The sequence below is a fragment of the Hydra vulgaris genome, chromosome 13 (genome assembly GCF_038396675.1).
Source record: "Hydra vulgaris chromosome 13, alternate assembly HydraT2T_AEP".
In the NCBI taxonomy this organism is placed as follows: domain Eukaryota; kingdom Metazoa; phylum Cnidaria; class Hydrozoa; order Anthoathecata; family Hydridae; genus Hydra; species Hydra vulgaris.
This window is the reverse complement of record NC_088932.1, coordinates 58,975,001-58,997,957: the sequence shown is the minus strand read 5'-3', so window position 1 is coordinate 58,997,957 and position 22,957 is coordinate 58,975,001. Positions and strand designations below refer to the sequence as shown.

Below are 22,957 nucleotides of genomic sequence, written 5' to 3'. Positions count from 1 at the left end.
TTAAGGTATAATATAAGTTTTTAATATAAGGTATAATATGAGGTATAATATAAGATTTTAATACATAATATTTTTCTACCAGTTTTTCAAATTGTTAGTTTAATTAAATCTTCACCTAAATTTAATTTAAACTTAAATTTAAGTAACCTTTTACTATCCCGCTGAAGTTTAGTCATAAAGAGGAAAAAAAAAATTTTACACCTAAAGGTTAAAAATTTTTATAACCGATAGAACAAGCAATAACTTATCCAACTAAATGCCTTTAGAAGTTTATATTTTAATTTTTCCTTATCCTTACGTATCTACATTAAAGCAAATCTGTTTTTAAATTAGGCTTTGAAAAGATTTTGGTTAAAAAAGGTTATTAAATTTTTTGAAAAAAATAAAGTTACGATAAACAAACATAAGAGAGAAAAATGTTTTATTGTATAATAAATAAAAAATCAGCGTACCTTCTTTAATTTTGTTTAAGATATCTAAAGTCGTGTTTACGTTTGAAAGTTGAACAGATACAGAATGATTCAAATTTGAGAAAACTAAAAAAAGTGTTTATTCAGTTCTTTAAATTGTTGTCGCAATTTGTTTTATTAGTATAAGAGTGTCAGTTTTTCACTAACATTAATAGCAGTTTCGTTTAGTGTCACGAAATGACTTCTATTATAAATGTCGTGACCCTAAAAAATCTTTTTGAGTATGATAGTGGGGATATATAGGAGTGTATTAGAATTGATTTTGAAATCTTTTGTCATCGTAGAAAAATTGATTTGAAGTTTGAGCATTTTTTGAAGTTTTTTGTGAATTCATAGCAGATAAAAAATTTATTTTGTTATATTTTGTTATAAAAGTTGCAAATATAGATGTTGTTTACATTTTTAAATGAGTTGTATGTATTGTTTATTATTTGAAAAATTTCGGAAAATAACTGAGTCCTAAAGCATTTGTTTAAAAAATTTTAGGAAGAGTAAAAGTGCAATCAACATTTCTAAAATGCCTAAATAAGCAAAAGGTCATAATTAAAACAGGAAAACTGTATGTTTTCTTTGTTTAAACAAATTCTCTAGACAACTCACTGCTGCTGTGATTGAAAGCTGCCCCAAAATCTTTTGCCGACCAATCAACTTTGAAGACTAAATAGTTCCAGTTGAAGTTTTTGAAAAATGTTGCACTATTCTTAAAAGAAAAAAAGCAGTTAAAGTTGTCTAACTTCACTCTTCGCCTGATTTTCACAAAATTTTCAACAACAAGGAAATCAATTTGAGATTGCTTGATCTGTTGTGTTGGGAAAGTAAGGTTCAAAAGCCCAGAACTAGTCAAGCCAACTAACCCAACCAATCTACCAAAAGAAGCTGTTGAAAACACTGTTCTGTATGCTTTTCACTGATTGGAAGAGGTATTCTCATTGTCTTCACCAAAGGAATGCTTAAATAAAACTTCCTTGAAGTTGCAAATAAAGGTGAAAAAGCTGCTCAGAGGGTGACCGCTACAGAGATTGCCAACAAGACACCATCTTCCCATGGCACAGTTCGCTTTAGTCAAGGATTGAGAAGAAATCTTCTAGTGACTCAAGGTGTAAATACTCTGTCTAAATATCAATCTTTAGGCGCTTTTTAAATGAATATCAATGAAAGAAATAATTTTACTTTTAGGATCTTCAAGGAAAAGAGAACCTTTTCCAACTACATCCACTTTGACTGCTTAACATCTCTTACAAGTTCAAAATCAGACTGGCTTATCTAACAGAGGAATGAACAAGTTTATTTAAACTCTCAACCAAGTTACTCCACATCGCCCGATTGAGAAAAACTTTAGGGAAAATTTTGAATCACTTGAAAGCATTATTCTGATCTGTTTGTCCTCTCGACACAACCAAAACTGACAGCCAGGAGTGCAAGAGACTGCTTGTGCGCTGCCAAGAACTGTTTGCTCTGAAAAATACTGCCATCCAAATTCGAGGTCCACAGTCAAATGAACTTATAAAGATTAGAATAAATGGAGGAGAAAGTTTCTTGAAAGATTCTCTAGGAATAGTTGCCTTAGAAGCACAGAACGCCTCCCCACCATCCAAAAAGCCTCTTTTAAAAGATTCAGGTGTAAAGCGCCAATTGTTGGTAGCTGTTTCAGAAAATCTTCCTGAAAAACATTGTAATGTAATACAAATTCTTGACAAATTGCACATCCTTGTGCTTGGTGTGGCGTTGAGTCTAAGAATCTTCATCAGAGTGGTGAGCTCCGAACTTTTGAATCTATTCAATATCCCAAAAAAGAGCATGGAGCTTTCTAAATGTTGCGCATCAGCCTGCTATCTGATTTCCAGATAATGCACTCATCTTAGACTTTATTCCACCGATGGAATTTCACCTTCTACTTGGAATCGCCAACCATACCTTCAAGAATCTCTGTTTGTTATGGTAAAAATGCAACAAAGTGGCCAAAAACAATGAACATTTAACAACAGACATTTCATGTAGGACAGTTTGCTGGAAATGATTGCAGAAAACTTTTGAGAAAATTTGACAAGCTTCAACAACTTGCAGAAACAAACTGTTGTTTCTTGGCATTGCCATTCATTGATACATTCCGAAAGTTTGATGCAGTTGTTCATGCCTGTTTTGGAAATATACATCAATAGAACTACTGTAAACTAATTGAGGAATTCCGGGACTCTTACCTTAAGCATCCAAACACAAGCATCACTCCTAAATTACATACAGTCTTCTTTCATGTTCCCCAGTTTATTAACGGCATAACAGCTCTTTGGGTCTGTATTCAGAACAAGTAGAAGAGTCGCTGCATTACAACTTCAGCAATCATTGGCAACGTTTTTAAAGACCTAGCAACCACCGAGACTACCCAGAGAGTCTTCTTAGCTGTTTGATCAATTACAACAGTAAACATTCATTTTGTTGTCATTACTTGAAAGAAAGAGAGAGGATTATATTTTTTTATGTGTGCTATTTGTCAGAATCTATAAATAAATCTTTATCTTTGTTGAATTAAGATAGTAATTTAGGTCATTTAGAAGAAATATTGAAGTTTTTTTATGAAAGTCAGACTTTCATAGCTAAAAATCAACTTAATGCTTTATTTCCTAAAGAAATTGTAATGTTTGTGTTTTTGTTTGTCAATATTTGGTTGCAAATAGAGTGTTTTAAATAAATGTCAAATGTTTTTTAAATGGAGACTATGAAATTTAAAGTCATTATTTAGAGCAGCAATGATAGAAAACTTTGATTGGATTTTTCTTCCACGGACGATGACAAAAGATTTCAAAATCACTTCTAATACCCTCCTATCATACCCCAAAAGGATTTTCGAGGGTCCCGATGTTTATATTAAAAGTCATTTTGTGACACTATGATAGCAGTTGTGGCGCATGATATAAATAAAAAAAATCAGCTTACTTTCTTTAATTTTATTGAAGATATCCAAAGTTGTGTTCAAACTAGTATGTTGAATAGATACGGATTGATTTAAATTTGAGATAACTAAAAAAAGTATTTACACAGTTGTTTAAATTGCTGTTGCAGTCTGTTTTGTAAATGTAAGAATAGATACATATATAGATTGATAAATAGATAGATATTTGGATAAATAGATAGATTGATAGATAGATAGCATGACCTACTTAAACTCTATGGCCTTATATACTGCACTTTTTCCAAAAAATATAAGGCCATTTTTTTGTGATTTTGAAGGAAAGTATACCATAGGGTTGTGACTATTTTTCAACCCCATACTCCTGTACTGTAGTTTGATGAATTATCACCTAAACATCACAAAATGAACTATTATTTGCATATCGTTTGAAAAAAGTTCACCCCGCTTTTGAAAAATTGATTTTTAACAACGCAAACCGGTTTTTATTGTCGTCATCATTGAAACTTGTTTAAATTCTGTTAAATATTTAATGAGTATTTATTTTTCAGTCAATGTATGTGCATTTTAACTGTCTCAAAGAATTTTTATTTAAAAAAATATATATACTAATTAAAAAATGCTTTAACCCGTGTTAACTAATAATCACCATAAAGAAAAAAGATAAAATAAGATAAAATGAGTTAAATTTTAAATATATCACCATTTTTTAAACTTAAAACTCAAATAAAAAAGTGATAGTTTAAATTAGTGTCCATTGCTGCTGATGTCCATTGTTACAGTGGTTAAACAAATATCTCTAATGTTTTTCGATACATGTTTATGATAAGATAATATCTTCAAACAGAACTTTATGATAACTTGTTATGGAGTTTAAGAATAATGCTCTTATTTATTATAATTTTTTTATTATATAATCAAACTATGCATATAGATAGATGAAGATTTATTAGAACAAGTGTAAAACTACATGTTCTATAGGACATACAGGTCCAATAAACGGACACAGACAATATGCCCATAAATAAATATAAAACCAATGTTCATATTGAACAAATATAGTTAATAACACAAACATTCAAGTTTTCATTTATTTATATACTTTATAGACACAGTGTTTATCGAAATTGCACAATTTTATTTTATTTTTAAAAACAAAATATCTGCATTTAAAGATAATATTTGTATTTTTATTTACAGATCACATTTGACTTCTAATGTCAAATTATTCCAGGTATTTACAACTTGTTCAGAAAAACAATATTTGCAAACGTCGAGTTGACATCGTTAATTACGAACCTTTTAAAAACTACCACGGGTATATTTATTATTGATAATTCCAAAAAAAATCTTATCTATGCAAACCAAATTATGTATAATTTTAAAACATATAACTAAATCATGTTTTAAACGTCTAAGCTCCAGAGTATCCTAACCAAGCAGCTGTAAACGGCTATAATAGTTGATATTAGCAATTTTTTTTGTGAACCTGTTTTAAATTTTTTTAACAGATTTTATTATCATAGTTTGAGGTGGCGACAAAACTGGAGAGCAATATTCAATAATTGGTCTTATATAAATGGTAAATGCACGTACTAATACATTAGGATTGCGAGTTTAAAACAATTTAAGATTAGGTATGCTCTAGTATTTGCTATATTAAATTGCTCTGGCAATGTGCTTTTTGTAGTTTTTGTGGGGGTCCATAGTTGCTCCAAGATTCTTTGGGTTAGATGTCCAATCTGGAATTCAATCACCTAACTTTTAGTTAAAACTAATATTATGCATTGGAGTAAGTACTAATCTGTGTGCAAAACATTTGTTGCTGGCAATTGTGAATTGCTAAATATCTGACCAAATAATTAGTGTTCCAAGAGCAGCAGTTAAATCGTGGCTATGATTCATATTGCGATACGAACTGTATAACTTTAAATCATTGGCAAAAAGATTTATTCTACATTCTTTACTACTGATAATAAGTCATTTAAAAATAATAAGAACAAAGCTGGTCCTATCACACTACCCTGAGGTACACCACTAATGATTCGAATCGGATCAGATAAAGAACTACCAATATTTACCTGTTGAAATCTGTGAAAAATGTAGAGATCTCCTTTAAAAGATTACCGCTTATATTGTATAATGAAATTTTTAATAATAATTTTGAATCAAACGCCGTTTAAAAGTCAATATATATATAACATCTGTTATCAGATGATTGTCAAGTGCAATACTCCAATCGTTAGTAGATTCTAAAAGATTCGAGCACGTAGAACGTTTATTGAGGAGACCATGCTGACAAGGAAGTATTATGTTATAATTATTTAAATACTCAACGATAGGTGAGTTGAAAACAAGAACATGTTAAAGAGATTGGTTTATAGTTCTTAAGATCCGATGTAGCTCTGTTTTTTAAAAATTTGGAAGACAAAAGCTTGGCGCCATTGATTAGGTAAAACGTTTAATGTAAAACTAGTTTCAAAAATATATGAAAGAGGAAAACTAGGATTCACCTTCGTGTTCACCCTACAAACCAAATCCAGCATCAAAATTATTGTGAAAAACTATTGCTCGAGTCTATTTTAACCTGTTAGGCAATACTTCATACTTACACATATGTGTAAGTACCTTATTAAACAGTAAGTAATACAGTATGTTAATGTATTAAATATTGACGTATTTTTATACTGTATCTTATGTATGCAACTATATGATTATAGCTTAAAATAATGCCCATGTATAGGCATTATTTTGAATTATAAATATATCTATTATAACTATTATTTTCCAATATTAATTAACATATAGTAGTATACATTCGATACTTCAACATTTCCTCTATCAATGGTAATTTTATGCGTTGCTTCAATTTTTTTTCCATAAAAAAAAATATATTTCCACTCTTACGATTACGCTTTTAATAACAAAGTTTTTTTTTTGTTGTAATTATTTAATATCATTATAAAAGAAAAAAACACTTTATTCTATCAGGATATAGTGTTATACAACGTTTTTCCTAAGTTAATGTAATGTGTTTTATTTCTTCTAATGCGTAGAAGCCTAAGCATGTTTTTAAATAAAAAAAAAGTTGATTCATCGACCAAAATATCAACATATATTGAGCAAATATCGTTGTAAAATTTAAAAATAAATTTTGAATTTCTACAGTTACCAATCTACTGATTTACTTCAATTATAAGATAAAAATGGTTAGTTTCTATTAAAAAACCAACAACATAAAGATTGTCATTTAAAATACTGCTGTAGATAAGAAACACAACTGTTTTGATAGATCTAAACTTTTTTAAATTAATTGACCAATGCGTACCTAAAAAGCGCTTTCTCCTAATATCAAAATGACAGTGATATTAATAAAGGAATGTTACCTGCTTCTTTTTGCTTACAGATTTTCTTGGAAAGTTGTCTTTTATTGATATGCCTGGTTGCATTAAATGATATAAGGTGGTTTATAAACCTGAGCTTAAATGCGTTTTCACTAATACCGATGTAAGATTTTTTCGTAAGACTGGGATTACGTGATGCTAAAGTGACTTTATATACAACATTTTTGACAGACATTGGTTATTTTACGGGCACGTGGTTTTCTTAATGCAGTTACAACTTATATCATTGGCATGCAGCTGTAACTAAATTTTGTTGTTTCTGTTGAAAATTTTTTAGCGCTTATGATGTAATGGAAAATGCAAGTCAGTTAAGTTTAAGGAAAGGTTTTCAATTTTTGTTACTGCATTTTTACTGAAAGTCGGATTGAGCCATAAAATATTTCTTTTATTAGTATTAGAAAGATTTAGATTTGAATGATATTGGAGGTGTAAAATCAATACTTTTCTAATACATCTCTATAAATAGGAGCAGTCTTTTAGAAATTTTTCGCTTCAACAATTGGAAGATAATCTATGATCAATTAAGGTTAGTAACTGTTTTCAGATACTTAGTGGTAATTTGGAACTAGCATTATATAATTTAACGTGCTATTAGGTTTATTATAAAGTTAAAAAGTCTAGTTATATTTTAATTTTGAACAAATAAAGTTAATTTTTTTCATTTTCTAAAGACTTGAGAAGAGTTCTAAAGAAAAAAAGCAATAAATTCATTTATAAATGTTTAATAATACAAGGCATACAACTCTCCTCTGTTTGATTCGTTTTGTTTGTTTCATATTTATATCAATAAAAAATACACCTAAATAATAGATTAAAGAATACAAATTGCAATTGCTTAAAAAAACTAATATATTTAATAAAACAATGTGATAAAAGGCATTTTTCTTCATAATCGACCAGCTAACAAAATAAATAACATTATTATTAGAAGTAAGATAAACAACACTTTCAATTCTAATGGTATCAAACATCACATTTTTTCATTAGCACACCACATTCCACCTTAACGCACACTTTATATGTGCGTTAAGGCTGAAACACAGTATACAGTTCCTTTAATGTCTTCAAGACATCTTACAAGTATATTCATATGTTTAGTATGATTATCGTCAAAATAAATATGAGTAAATTTATTTTTATGTTTATATATGTTTTAAAAAGATATTTTATAATTTAGTAACATTAAGTAAAATGAAACGTCAATAATAGTCCATTTGTACAAAACATTAACTGTTCCAAATTATATTGAGGGTCTTTAACAATGCAAATATAATACTAGATTTCCTTAAAATATAGACGCTGTCGGAAAAGCAGTCTTAAATTATTTTTTCTGTATCTCGAAATACAGTAAAGATTACCTATATTCGTTTTTTAATATAGAGGGTATTTCAACTATTTTGCCGAGGAACAAAGTAAACCTTTTTATCAGGCTGTTAAAAACACAAACTTGCTATTCATTGATAATCAATTATTTACAGTCATCACAGAATAAAATATTCTTTATAAGAGAAGTGTTTAAAACCTGAATCACACTTGATTTATACCTCGTCCAGCGCATGATAAATGGCAAAAAACGTTAAATTCACGTAAACATTCAACGAATCGCAAACTAATGTTGTGTCATTTTCAAAAGAGATACTCAAGTTTTGCATTTTTAAAAGAAAAATAAGGGTTCCTCAAAAATTTAATAGAGAAGAATGTTTCAAGACCCTGACCAAATAGTACGTGAAAAGCACACCAGCTGGTTATTAGCATTTGATGCCAAAAATTTAAGAGAGCCGTGTCGTTTTAAATGATTTTAATTAAGTCGATGAGTATTATATTATGATCTATTTTACCTAAATTTTGTTGTCGGGCAATAAAAAGAAAATATAATGTGAAGAAAAAAAAATTTATTGTCAAAAAAAGTACAAATGAAATATTTTGTTTAAAAAAGTGAAAAATCGAAATTGAATATACCATTACCAGTAAAATTTTAGTTACCTGAAAAAACAGTCTCTATAACCCCGGTTAGATTTGAAACCAGATCTAAAAATAGTATTTATACCGTATTTTGAATACAAAAACTTTCGAAATAAATTTCAGTTTTTAACAACAATAAGAGTTAAGTTTTGATAACAATAACAGTTAGGTTTTGATAACAATGACAAATAACTTTTGATAACAATGACAGTTAAGGTTTGATAACAATGACAGTTAAGTTTTGATAACCATAACAGTTAAGTTTTGATAACAATGACAATAAAGTTTTGATAACAATGGCAGTTTAGTTTTGATAACAATGACGGTTAAGTTTCGATAACAATGAAACATAAGTTTTGACAAGACTGACAATTATGTTTTGATAAAAATGACAGATAAGTTTTGTAACAATGAAAGTTAAATTTTGATAAAAATGAAAGTAAAGTTTTAAATAAAAATGACAGTTAAATTTAAAAAAAAATGCAGTTAAGTTTTGATAACAATGACAGTTAAGTTTTGATAAAATTGACAGTTTAGTTTTAATAACAATTACAGTTATGTTTTGATAAAAATGATAGTTAAGTTTTAATAACAAAGAAAATTATGCATTAATTACAATGACAGTTAAGTTTTGATAACAATGACATTTAAATTTTTTTAAAAATGACAGTCAATTCTTGGTAACAATGACAGTTGAGTTTTGATAACAATGAAAGTTAAGTGTTGACAACAATAACAGTTAAATTTTTAATAACAATGACAGTTAAGTTTTGATGAAATTGACAGTTTAGTTATGATAAAAATGAAAGTTAAGTTTTGAAAACAATAACAATTAAAATTTATTAACATTGACAATTAAAATTTGATAACAATAACAGTAATGTTTTGATAACAATGACAGTTAATTTTTTAGAACAATAACAGTTAAATTTTGATAACAATGAGAGGTTAAATTTTATAATAAATGACAGTTATGATTTGATAATAATGAGATTTAAGTTTTGAAAACAATGAGAGGTAAGTTTTAATAACAATGACGTTTAAGTTTTGATAGCAATAACAGTAACGTTTTGATAACAACAACAGTTACGTTTTAATAATAATAATATTTAAGTTTTCATAACAATGACACTATAGGTGTATTGTTGAAGTAAAAACCATGTTAAATAAACATATTTTAACTCATTGATTGCCACATAAACTATGCGAATACGGCTTGGGGTAGTGTCAATGAAAGTAAAATAGAACCTCCTAATCGACAACAAAATTTAACTTCAAAGGTTATTTTTCACATGATAAGCCTTTTATTATTGAAATAAATAATTTAAAATATATTTCAACTACATATTTTTAACCTACTATCTTTTATGTTTAAATGTAAAACTCTTTTTACAATTTATAATCCATTAAAGAAAAAAATAAGTATAAGTTACGATATGATAATTTCCTATTTCAATCAGTTTTCAGAATTATTTTAGGCAAGTTTTGTATTTCTTTAGAGCGGCGTTTCTATCAAACAATATTGTTTTGAAATATTTTGATTTTTCTTAAGACTAAAACTTTATCGCATTTATGAAAGAAATTTAAAAGTATCAATTTAACTATTGAAAACGTATTCAAAGAAATTTTAAATTTGTTTATTTTGATTCATTTATAATGCTTTCACAATTTCTTATATAAAAATAAAATTATTTACATAATTATAATATAGTTTATAAAAGACAGCTATGGAAAACAATTCTGCAAGATTATAACAATTATGTTGTCCGGATCATAAATTGTAAAAAATTTCAAGCTGGAAAATACTATAGAAGCCCTAAACTTTCAGAAACACTAAAGTTTTACTCTCCTAAACGTTTTTTTAATAAATCAAAAAAAAAAAAATTTTCTATTTTTTTATGTGGGTGTTAAGGCTGGAACACAGTATACAGTTCTTTTTATGTCTTCAACACCTCTTATAAATATAATCATTAGTTTAGTATGATGATCGTCAACATACTTTTAGTAAATTTGACTTTATGTTTTTATATGTTTTAAAAAGATTTTTTATTATTTTGGAAACATTAGTTAAAACTAAACGTCAATAATAGCCCATTTGTACAATACCTTATCTGAGCCAAAGCTTATTTATGGTCTTTAGGTATGCAAATAGGATACTAGTTTCCTTAGAAAAATTGACGCTATTTGAAGGCAGTCTAAAAACCGTATTTCTGTATTTCAAAGTACATTAAAAATTACATATGTTCGTTTTTTAAATAAAGAATATTTCAACGATATGGGTGAGGAACAAAGTAAACCTTTTTATCAGGCTGTTAAAAACTTATCGTTATCGTCAACATTCTTTTAGTAAATTTGACTTTATGTTTTTAAATGTTTTCAAAAAATTTTTTCATATTTCGGTAACATTAGGTAAAATTAAACGTCAATAATAGCCAATTTGTACAATACCTTATCTGTGCCTAAGCTGATTTATGGTCTTTAGGTATGCAAATAGGATACTAGTTTTCCTAGAAAAATTGACGCTATTGGAAGGCAGTCTAAAAACCGTATTTCTGTATTTCAAAGTACAGTAAAAATTACCTATGTTTATTTGAAATAGAGTATATTTCAATTATACTGCTAAGGAACAAAGTAAACTTTTTTTTCAGGCTGTTCAAAACACAAACTTGCTATTCACTGGTAATTAATTAATTAATTACGGTCAGTACAGAATAAAACATTCTTTACAAATAAAGTGTTTGAAAGCTGCCTCACACTTGCTTTATACCTCGTTTAGTGCATGATAAATGGCAAAAAAAAGTTAAATTCACGTAACCATTCAACGAACTGCAAGCAAATGTTGTGTCATTTTTAAAAGAAAAGGCTCCATTTTGAACTTTTTAAAAAAAAAGGAAAGTCCCTCAAAAATTTAATAGGAGAATGTTTCGATAGACTGATTAAATAGTACGTGGAAAACACACCAGCTGGTTATTAGCATTTGATGCTAAAATCTGAAAGAGCAGAGTTGTTTTAGATGAGTTTAATTGAGTTCGTGATTATTATATTATAATCTATTTTACCTTGAATTTGTTGCCGGGCGATAAAAAAAAAAATATAATGTAAAAAAAGAAAAAATTTATTGTGATAAAAATTACAAAAGAAATATTTTGTTTAAAAAAATTAAAAATTCGAAATTTAATATACCTTTAATAGATGTATTTTGTGTACCTGAAAAAACACTCTCTATAGTTTTGGTTAGATTTGAAACCAGATCTAAAATTAGAATTCATACAGTTGTCTAAATAATTTTTAAAACAAATTTCAGTATTTCACAACAATGACAGTTAAGTTTTGATAACAATGACAGTTGCGTTTTGATAACAATGACAGTTAAGTTCTGTTAACAATGACAGTTAGGTTTCGATAACAATGACAGTTAAGTTTTAATAACAATGACTGTTAAGTTTTGATAACAATGACAGTTAAGTTTTGATAACAATGACAGTTACGTTTTTATAACAATAACATTTAAGTTATCATACCAATGACAGTTAAGTTTTGATAACAATGAAGATTAAGTTTTGATAATAATAATAAAAGTTTAGTTTTGATAACAATGACAGTTTAGTTTATATAACAATGACAGTTACGTTTTTTTAACAATAACATTTAAGTTATCATACCCAATGACAGTTAAGTTTCGATAACAATGAAGATTAAGTTTTGATAACTATGACAGTTAAGTTTTAAAAACTATGACTGTTAAGCTTGATAACTATGAAAGTGAAGTTTTGATAACAACAACGGGTAAGTTGTGAAAATAATTACAGTTAAGTTTTGATAACAATAGCAGTAAAGTTTTGATAACAATGACAGTTAAGTTTCGATAACATCTATGGTTAGTTTGTGATAACAATCACAGTATGGTTTTGATAACAATAACAATCATGCTTTGATAAAAATGACAGTTAAGTTTTAATAACAATGACAGTTACGTTTTGATAACAATAACACTTAAGTTTTTGTAACAATGACAGTATAGGTATATTATTTAAGCAAGTAGCATGTTAAATAAACATATTTTAACTCAACTGTATCAGTTATTCATTCATTGCCACATAAACTATGCGAATACGGCTTGGGGTAGTGTCAATAAAAGTAAACTAGAACCTCCTCGTCGACAACGAAATTTTGTTTTGAATATTATGTTTCACATGCTTAGCCTCTTTTTATTGAAATGAATATATTAAAAATTTCAACTAAATATTTTTAATGTACTGTCCTTTATGTTTAAATGTAAAACTCGTACAGCTCCGGTTTCTTTTCACAATTTATATTCCTTGAAAGGAAAAAATAAGAAAATTTACAAAATGATAATTTCCTCCTTCAATCAGTTTTCAGATTTATTTTAGGCAAGTTTTGTATTTCTTTAAAGGTGCTTAATGTTGGAACAATATAGTTTTGAAACATTTTGATTTTTCTTAAGACTGGAACTTTATCGCATTCAAAAAGGAAATTTAAAAATATCATTTTCTTTTTTAAAAACATTCTTATATCTTTTTAAATTTGTTTATTTTGATTGACTTATAATGCCTTAACTCTTATTTTAAAAAATATTTATTTGACAATATACTCGTATATTTAAATTTTGTGTTGTTACTTTTATGTTTGTGTATCATGTTAATTCAATTTATTCGTTTTATACCTATCAAGTGTTGTCTTTTAAGTATTTGCATTAAACGCTAATTTTTACTCCTAACTTTTTTTTATAAACTTTATTTGACTGCCTTATTTATTTAATACACATTTCATAATTGTTTTAAACAGGTCACAATTGCGATCGGTTCTTGTTGACATGATCATCTGATCTTCTGCAAGTGTCTGCGTTCGTTTTTTATATGTAACCAACATTTTACTTTTTTATTTATTTACGTTCTTCTTTCATCTGTTTTATTGTAAAAGGTGCAATAAAGAAATAGAAAAACATAAATAAAAAAAATAAAAAAAGAAAACAATCATAAACACGTTTTAGCCTGAAACGAAAGATTAGCTGTACGAGTAAAAGTAATAAGTAAAGGCTACTCGGCATTACTCTTATTGAGTCAGGTGATATAGAAATGCAGTTCAAAGCAGTTTAAAATCTATCTGAATCTTATGAACTTAGTTATCATATAGATGGGGTTTGATCCGCGAATTCATTGTGTCTGAAACAAGGGCACTACCACTGCACCATGGCTGCTCGGTTAGAAAGTAAGCTCTTAAATTCAAGATACGAGATTAACTTGGTACCTGAAATTTTAAAAACCTTGCTTATGGCAGTAAGAAGACTAATTGGATGTTAGTTAGGTCGGCAGATCGCTCTCCATACTTTTTGAAAACAGGAACAAAAATTGGCCCTTTTTCATTAGACTGGGAACCAAGACTCTGAAAACCACTTGTTAAAAAGTTTTGAATGTATAAAAGACAGCTATGGAGAAACATTCTGCAAGACTATAACAATTATGTTGTCCGAGTCATAAATTGTAAAAAATTTCAAGCTGGAAAATACTATAGAAGCCCTAAACTTTCAGAAACACTAAAGTTTTACTCTCCTAAACGTTTTTTTAATAAATCAAAAATAAAAAAATTTTCTATTTTTTTATGTGGGTGTTAAGGCTGGAACACAGTATACAGTTCTTTTTATGTCTTCAACACCTCTTATAAATATAATCATTAGTTTAGTATGATGATCGTCAACATACTTTTAGTAAATTTGACTTTATGTTTTTATATGTTTTAAAAAGATTTTTTATTATTTTGGAAACATTAGTTAAAACTAAACGTCAATAATAGCCCATTTGTACAATACCTTATCTGAGCCAAAGCTTATTTATGGTCTTTAGGTATGCAAATAGGATACTAGTTTCCTTAGAAAAATTGACGCTATTTGAAGGCAGTCTAAAAACCGTATTTCTGTATTTCAAAGTACATTAAAAATTACATATGTTCGTTTTTTAAATAAAGAATATTTCAACGATATGGGTGAGGAACAAAGTAAACCTTTTTATCAGGCTGTTGAAAACTCATACTTGCTATTCACTGATAATCAATTAATTACAGTCAGTACAGAATAAAACATTCTTTACAAATGAAGTGTTTGAAAGCTGCATCACACTTGGTTTATACCTCGTCCAGTGCATGATAAATGGCAGCTGGTGTTGTGTCATTTTTAAAAGAAACGCTCCATTTTTGCAATTTAAAAGAAAAAAAGAGAGTCCTTCAAAATTATGATGGAGGAGAATGTCTCCAGAGTCTGATCAAATAGTATGTGGAAAACACACCGGCGGGTTGTTAGCATTTATTGCTAGAAACTTAGAGACCCGTGTCGTTTTAGAAGATTTTAATTGAGTTGGTAACTATTAACTTATGATCTATTTTACCTGTAGTTTGTTGCCAAGCGATAAAAAGAAAATATTAAGTTATAAAAAAAAAATTTTATTGTGAAAAAAGTTACCAAATGAAACGTTTTGTTAAAAAAAAAGTTAAAATTTGAAATTCAATATACCTTTAGTAGTTATATTTTGAGTACCTAAACCAACATTCTGTATAACGCCAGCTAGATTTGATTGCAGACCTAAAAATAGTATCTTTACAGTTGCTTAAACAATTTTTTAAATAATTTTCAGTTTTTCACAACAATGACAGTTAAGTTTTAAAAACAATGACAGTTGAGATTTGATAACAATGACAGTTTAGTTTTGATACCAATGACAGTTAAGTTTTGATAACAATGACAGTTAAGTTTTGATAACAACGACGGTTAGGTTGCGATATCAATCACAGTTAGGTTTTGATAACAATAACAATCAGGTTTTGATAACAACGACGGCTAAGTTGCGATAACAATCACAGTTAGCTTTTGATAACAATAACAATTATGTTTTGATAACAATGACAGTCAAGTTTTGATAACAATGACGATTAAGTTGCGATAACAATCACAGTTAGGTTTTGATAACAATAACAATTATGTTTTGATAACAATAAAAGTTAAGTTTTGATAACAATAACATTTAAGTTTTCATATCAATGACAGTGTAGGTATATTGTTTAAGCAAGAAGCATGTTAAGTAAACATATTTTAACTCAACTGTATCAGTCTTTCATTCATTGCCACATAAACTATGCGAATACGGCTTTGGGTAGTGTCAAAAAAAGTAAACTAGAACCTACTTCTCGACAACGAAATTTAGTTTCAAAGATTGTTTTTGACATGCTTAGCCTCTTTTTATTGAAATGAATAATTTAAAGAATGTATTTCAACTAAATGTTTTTAATGTACTGTCTTTTATGTTTAAATATAAAACTCGTACATCTCCGGTTTCTTTTCTAAATTTATAATCCTTAAACCTCAAAAAATAAGTATATTTAGGAAATGATAGTTTCAACCTTCAATCAGATTTCAGAACTACTTAAGGAACTTTTGTATTTCTTTAGAGGGGTTTTTCTTTTAAACAATTTTGCTTTGGAACGATTTTTCTTAAGACTAGAACTTTATCGCATTTAAAAAGGAAATTTAAAAATATCATTTTCTCTATTAAAAACATTCTTATATATTTTTAAGTTTATTTATTTTGATTGATATATAATGCCTTAATTCTCATATAAAAAAATATTTACTTGACAATATACTTGTATATTTAATTTTTTTTTTGTTACTTTTATGTTTGTGTGTTATGTTAATTCAATTTATACGTATTATACCTATCAAGTGTTGTCTTTTAAGTATTTGCATTAAACGCTAATTTTTACTCCTAACTTTTTTTATAAACTTTATTTGACTGCCTTATTTATTTTATTCACATTTCAAATTAGTTTTAAACAGATCACTATTGTGATCGGTTCTTGTTGACATGATCATCTGATCTTCTGCAAGTGTCTGCGTTCGTTTTTTATATGTAACCAAATTTTGAATCTTTTATTTATATGTGTTCTTCTTTCATTTACTCTATTGTAAAGGTTGCAATGAGAATATAGAAAAACATAAATAAAATTAAAAAAAAAGAAGAAAATACTCATAATCACGATTTAGCCTGATGTGAAAGTATAGCTGTACGAGTAAAAGTAATTAGAAAAAGCTTCTACGCATTACTCTTTTTGTGTCAGGTGATGTAGAAATGCAGTTCAAAGCAGTTTACAATCTAACTGAATCTTATGAACTTAGTTATTATATAGATGGGGTTTGATCCGCGGATTCATTGTGTCTAATACAATGGCACTACCACTGCACCATGGCTGCTCGTTTAGAAAGTAAGCTCTTAAATTCTAGATACGATTGACTCGGTACCTGAATTTTCAAAAACCTTGCTTATGACAGATCGCTCTCCATACATTTTGAAAACAGGAACAAAAATTGGTCCCTTTTCATTAGAATCGGAACCAAGACTCTGAAAACCACTTGTTAAAAAGTTTTGAATGTATAAAAGACAGCTATGGAGAACAATTTTGCAAGACTATAACAATTATGTTGTCCGGATCATAAGTTGTAAAAAATTTTAAGCTGAAAATTAATATAGAAGCCCTAAACTTTTAGAAAAACTAAAGTTTTACTTTTTTAAACGTTTTTTTAAGGAATCTGTAAAAAATATTCTTTTTCCTCACTTTTTATGTGTGTGTTAAGGCTGGAACACAGTATACAGTTCTTTATGTCTTCAAGACCTCTTATTGTTTTTGTTATCAAAGTTCTTTTTATGTTTTCAACACCTCTTATTGTTATCGTGATCATAACGTAACTGTGATAACAATCACAGTTAGGTTTTGATGACAATAACAATTATGTTTTGATAACATTGACAGTTAAGTTTTGATAACAATAAAAGTTAAGTTTTGATAACAATGACATTTACGTTTTGATAACAAAAATCTTTATGTTTTCATAACAATGACAGTATAGGTATATTCTTTAGGCAAGAAGCATGTTATGTAAACATTTTTAACTCAACTGTATCAGTCTTTTATTCATTGCCACATAAACTATGCGTATACGGCATCTGCTGCTTTATTAAGATTTATGAAAGTTTAAACATGGGTAAAACGGGTTCGTGCATGACACGCAATGAAGTGTGACTTTAGAGTTGATATTTTTAAAAGTATTTAAACTTATGTTATTCTAGTTCATTTAAATGATATAAAAAGTAAAATTAAAAGTCATGCCAAAAACTCGTGGTAAAATAAGAAATAGAGGCAATGAAATATTCTTAGTCAAATAAAGTAGAAAGACACTCTCATCTCATCAGTTTTTTAACTGTTGAAGAATTTATTTAGTGTTGTCTATACCTACGAGGGTCTAAACTATAAGTTTCTCTTAAAACCTTTGTTTATTGTTCAAACAAAGCTTCTACATTTACATCAAAATGTCCACCAGCGGGAGAGAACTGCTGTATTGTATTTAAGCTTATCCTTTCTGCGAAATGGAAAGACACAGAAATGTGCATGCAATGCGTTTTTAGGTCTAAATAATATTATTTTAAGGAAAGAAGTTCAAACTTTAATGATGTTATATAAAAAGCTGCAATCGCCTAAAATTAGATTGACACCATATTCAATTAGGGAAAGGATGGCTATTTAAATAAAAAAAATAATAAGAACGTAAACAAATGAAAGTAAATATATGGACATTATGTTTTTTGAAAATACCAAAGGAAGAAAAGAATATATGTCTTGGCTGTCATAATGTTTTTTTCAAAAAGGTTTTTGAGAGATCTGCTGAACCAATATACAAGGAAATCCTCAAGAAAAGAAGACTTATTTTTATCTTATAGCTCAGAAATGATTTGATTGATTATTTAATGTCAAAATGCAATGACTCAGTTAAATGTCAGCTAAATGATAATATCCACAAAGAAGGACAAGTTATATTATTGCCTAAAGGTAATCTTAAGCTTACAGTAATAACTGATGTAATCGTGGAACTTTTTGTCAAACAGCACACTGCTATCATATGCAGTGTTATAGCTACCTCAGGAAGAGAAATAAATGATATTGTTTTATCTGAACCATCATTATGTTTTTGTTTTAAACGAAAGATTAGACGTACGAGTGAAAATGATTATAAATAGGTACTAAGTCACTCGTGTTTATTCTGGTGTTGTAGAAATGCAGTTTAATGCAATTTCCAATCTAATTGAGTCTAACTAATTTAGTTATTATATAAAATGTATATTTTTTGATTCTATTGCAACCAATAGTTGAAAGCACCATAGAGTAATACCAAAAATGGCCATAGGCTTGGGGTGTTGCTACTTTTCCTTGCATGTATATATCTTGTTGAAAAAAGACATAATATCCACTTTAACAAAATAATGCAAGAGCATTATACAGTTTTCCTCCCAAAGTTTTCCATCTCTTAGTACTTTGATAACTTTGCAATGTTGGCTTTAATGTTATTAAACCTGGAAAGAGTGATTTGCAGTGACTTAAAATCCATTTACTGTTGTGGAATTATTATTATTATAAACTATTATTTAACTCCTTGATATGGTCAATGGCTCATCAGAGAAGGCATTAAAGTAGTTTAAGAACTGATTGTAAAACAACCAAGAGAAGAAAAAAGAAGAAAAACGTTTTCCTGTTTAACCATTTTTACACAAAGAACTAGGCGCAAAAAAAGAAAACAGGTTTATCATCAAACACAATTATTATTATTTTTAAACAATAGTTTGTTAATAGTTTTAAATAAGTTATATTGTTAATTATTTTCTTATATTGCGTTAATTTTATTTTTCTCATATGTCCTTTTGCAACTTCACTAAGTTTGATAATTGAAATAATTTTTCAGTAATTTATATATAGTTTGACTACTTAAAGTTGATTTTGCAATAAAAAAGACCATAGAAAAAGTTAAAGTAATTTTTTTTGTCTACTTTATCACTTTTTCTTTAAATTTTTCAGTGTGGAGAAAAAAAATTTACAAAAAGAGTGTATCATTTTTTTTGATGTTGGTCATTGTGAGAGTAAATATAAAAAGAAAAAAAATTTAAATAATGTTGGAGGGTGACACAAATGGGTAGAAAAAATCAAAAAAGCGAAAAAAGGCTACTTTGGGGCCGTATGCCAATCTTAAACTTATTTTAAGTAAATATAAAATCTTACGAGCAAAACTTGGGTCAGCGTACATTATATGCTTCCACTCTATTTTGTAAAAAATTTTCATCTTAATGTAAACCACCCAAATATATATATAAATATATATATATATATATATATATTTAAATGTATGTATATATATATAAATATATATATACATACATATATATATATATATATATATATATATATATATATATATTGAATATATATAATTTCAATATATAAATATATATATATATATATACATTTTTTATTTTTTTTTTTGTTTTTTTGTTATTTCACCTCCCCAATGCCCAAAAGGCCACTACAGATGAGGAGGCTACTTAATTGTGGTTATAACCCTCTCTCAACTCTATAACTCCGAAACACGAACCTTGACGAACAAGGCCGCTGCGGAGAAACAAGTTGAGCGCGGTACTACCAGGGACGTGGTGGATATAAATATATATATATATATATATATATATATATATATATATATATATATATATATATATATATATATATATATATATATATATATATATAATATATATATATATATTAAAAAAATAGGAATTAAAGAAAGAAAATCCAAATTGTCAATTGTAAAACTAAAAAGTTCAAAAATATCAAAAGAAAAGAAAGAGTAAAAAAACAAGTCATATTATAAACAAAGAAACACTTAAAAAGTAAATACTCAAAATAAAAAAAACCAACAAAAGAAATTTCGAACATCGATTTGTATTATGTCGTCTCCAACTTTTCTACACTTATAATTTCGCCAAAAATAACAAAAAATTAATATTTTTTTTTTATTTTGTTGAAGTTTTTGTGTTAGCAATTTCGTTTTGTAGTTTTCGCTTTCACTTTGTATTTTTTGTATTTTGCCTTTTCGTTTGGGTAAAGTTGTAACTATTTGTGTTGTTGTTGCTAATTATTTTTATCATTATTCGCCGTTTTTTTATTTTACTAATTTTTCAACGCCTGTTTTTTTTTTCGCCAAAATTTTTAAAGATTTTTTTTATTTTTTATTTAATTTTTTAATTTAAAGTAGGTTTTTGTTTTTTGGCATTTTCACTTTGTAATTTTTGTGTTTTGCTTTTTAGTAAGCGTAAAGTTTGTTTTTATTTGTGCTGTTGTTGCTTATTGTTTTTATTTTTATTTGCTGTTGTTAATAATTTAGTGTTTTCATATATTTTTGTCTTATTATTTAATTTATTATAGCTTTACTGTTATTATTATTAGTATTTTTAAACTAATCTAATTTACACATGCTATTATTTATTATTATTTTGTTTGTTTGTTTATTTTATTTAGGTTTCACTCTAATGACTAGTTTTCAACAATTTGAGTGACACCTAACCTAATTTTAAATAAAATTATAAAAAACTTGTATTTTCTAATTTTCGGTTGAATAATTGGAATATATATATATATATATATATATATATATATATATATATATATATATATATATATATATATGTATATATATATATATATATATATATATATATATATATATATATATATATATATACATATATATATATATATATATATATATATATATATATATATATATATATATATATATATATATATATATATATATATATATATATATATATATATATATATATGTAAATTATGTTAGTGTATTTTACAAATAGAGTGCTCAATGTGCTTAAAGAACAGAGCAATAAATAATTAGTAAAAAACACTTATCTAACTTTATCTTCGACTTGAAGTTTCACCATTGCTGGATCATCAGGAAGAGTTACTAAATCTCAAAAAAAATTCAATTTATAGAAAAAAATATTTTACAGGAAGTTATAAATGATTATAACAAATTTTTAATTACTATATTTTTTTGTTAACGGGAAGTTGCAGAAAGTAATTATGAAATAATTTTCTTTGGAATGGGGATAGTTTAATTTGGTCATTTGTTTTTATAATTTTTAAGAGGTATTTGTTTTCGTGCCTACATTTAGAAATTAATTCAGATTTTTTATTTAATAAATTTTCTTGATTTAAATGAGTAATTATTTCAAATTTTTCTTGCAAACATAGCATACATTTTTTGGAAATGTTATTATAGGTAGGGGCAGATTTTAGAATAGACCATTGTAAATTAAAATTTTTATTTTTTTCTTTTAAATCCCAAATATATTTTGACAGCATAGTCTCTTTTGAATATTTTTTTGTGTTTAAACGATTGTTTGTGGTTGGCATAACGTTTTTTCCATTCCCCTCGGTTAAGCCAATATATTGTTTATCAGGGTTGTTTTGTGAGAAAACAATGCACTTGTAAATTACATTTTTCGAAAGGCATTTTCCATTTAGAGGGCAATCTATTTTTTGTTTACAATTACAATAATCAGTGTTTTTTTCTTTTATATGTTCATTTTTATTAATTAACGAGTAGTTGTGGCCTTTTATAATTCTTTCTAAATTTTTTGTACAACTATAACTTACTTTAATGGTATTTCTGTTAAAAATCTTATGTAATTTATTAGAGGGAGGAAAATGTTTGTCTACTAATTTTAGAAAAATTTTACCTATATTTGTTGAAACATTTTTGCTGTACGGGGGGTTGAACCAAATTATGTTTCTATTTCTATTACGCTTTTTTGCAATTTTCTTTTCAAATTTTAGCTCAAAATTTTGAAAGCCACTTTTTTTAAGGGCATCTTCATAAACGCGTTTAGAGGAGTTAAAAATATTTTCATTAGAAGAGTTTTGGTTTAGCCTATTGTTAATTGAAATTGGAATTTGTTTTAGAATTTGAGGGGGATGGTTCGAATTTACATTAATATACAACAAATTCGTCATTAGGTTTTTTGTAGGGCTTATAGGAACTTTCTGAGATGTTAAATGTGACATCAAAAAAATTCACTATTTTTAAATTTATATTTATTTCAATTAGGAAGCCAATATTTTTAAAAACTTTAATAATGTCTTTTCTAATTTTATCGAGTTGTGGCCTTGATTTTTTATGCCTTATTATTAAACCGTCGTCGCGATAAAGACCTAATTGATTAATTTGGATTATTTTAGCTAGGGTATTTAAAATATATAAACCTACAAATTCGCAAACTTCTGCTCCGTCGTAACATCCCATTGTT

General features: G+C 27.1%; 1 protein-coding gene across 4 annotated transcripts in view; it reads right to left on the bottom strand.

Moving 5' to 3' along the window:
* The window catches only part of LOC136089252 (uncharacterized), a 272,660-nt gene that overhangs the window by 226,160 nt on the left and 23,543 nt on the right, over window positions 1-22,957 (bottom strand). For 3 of the 4 annotated variants that reach the window (XM_065815083.1, XM_065815086.1, XM_065815085.1), the window contains exons 3-7: window positions 15,265-15,333; window positions 11,925-11,993; window positions 8,763-8,807; window positions 3,402-3,485; window positions 453-536 (exon numbers count right to left, since the gene is read on the bottom strand). In XM_065815083.1, the coding sequence (XP_065671155.1) occupies window positions 453-536; window positions 3,402-3,485; window positions 8,763-8,807; window positions 11,925-11,993; window positions 15,265-15,333 (351 nt within the window). The remainder of the gene's footprint in view (window positions 1-452; window positions 537-3,401; window positions 3,486-8,762; window positions 8,808-11,924; window positions 11,994-15,264; window positions 15,334-22,957) is intronic. The other variant, XM_065815084.1, reaches the window with a different exon arrangement.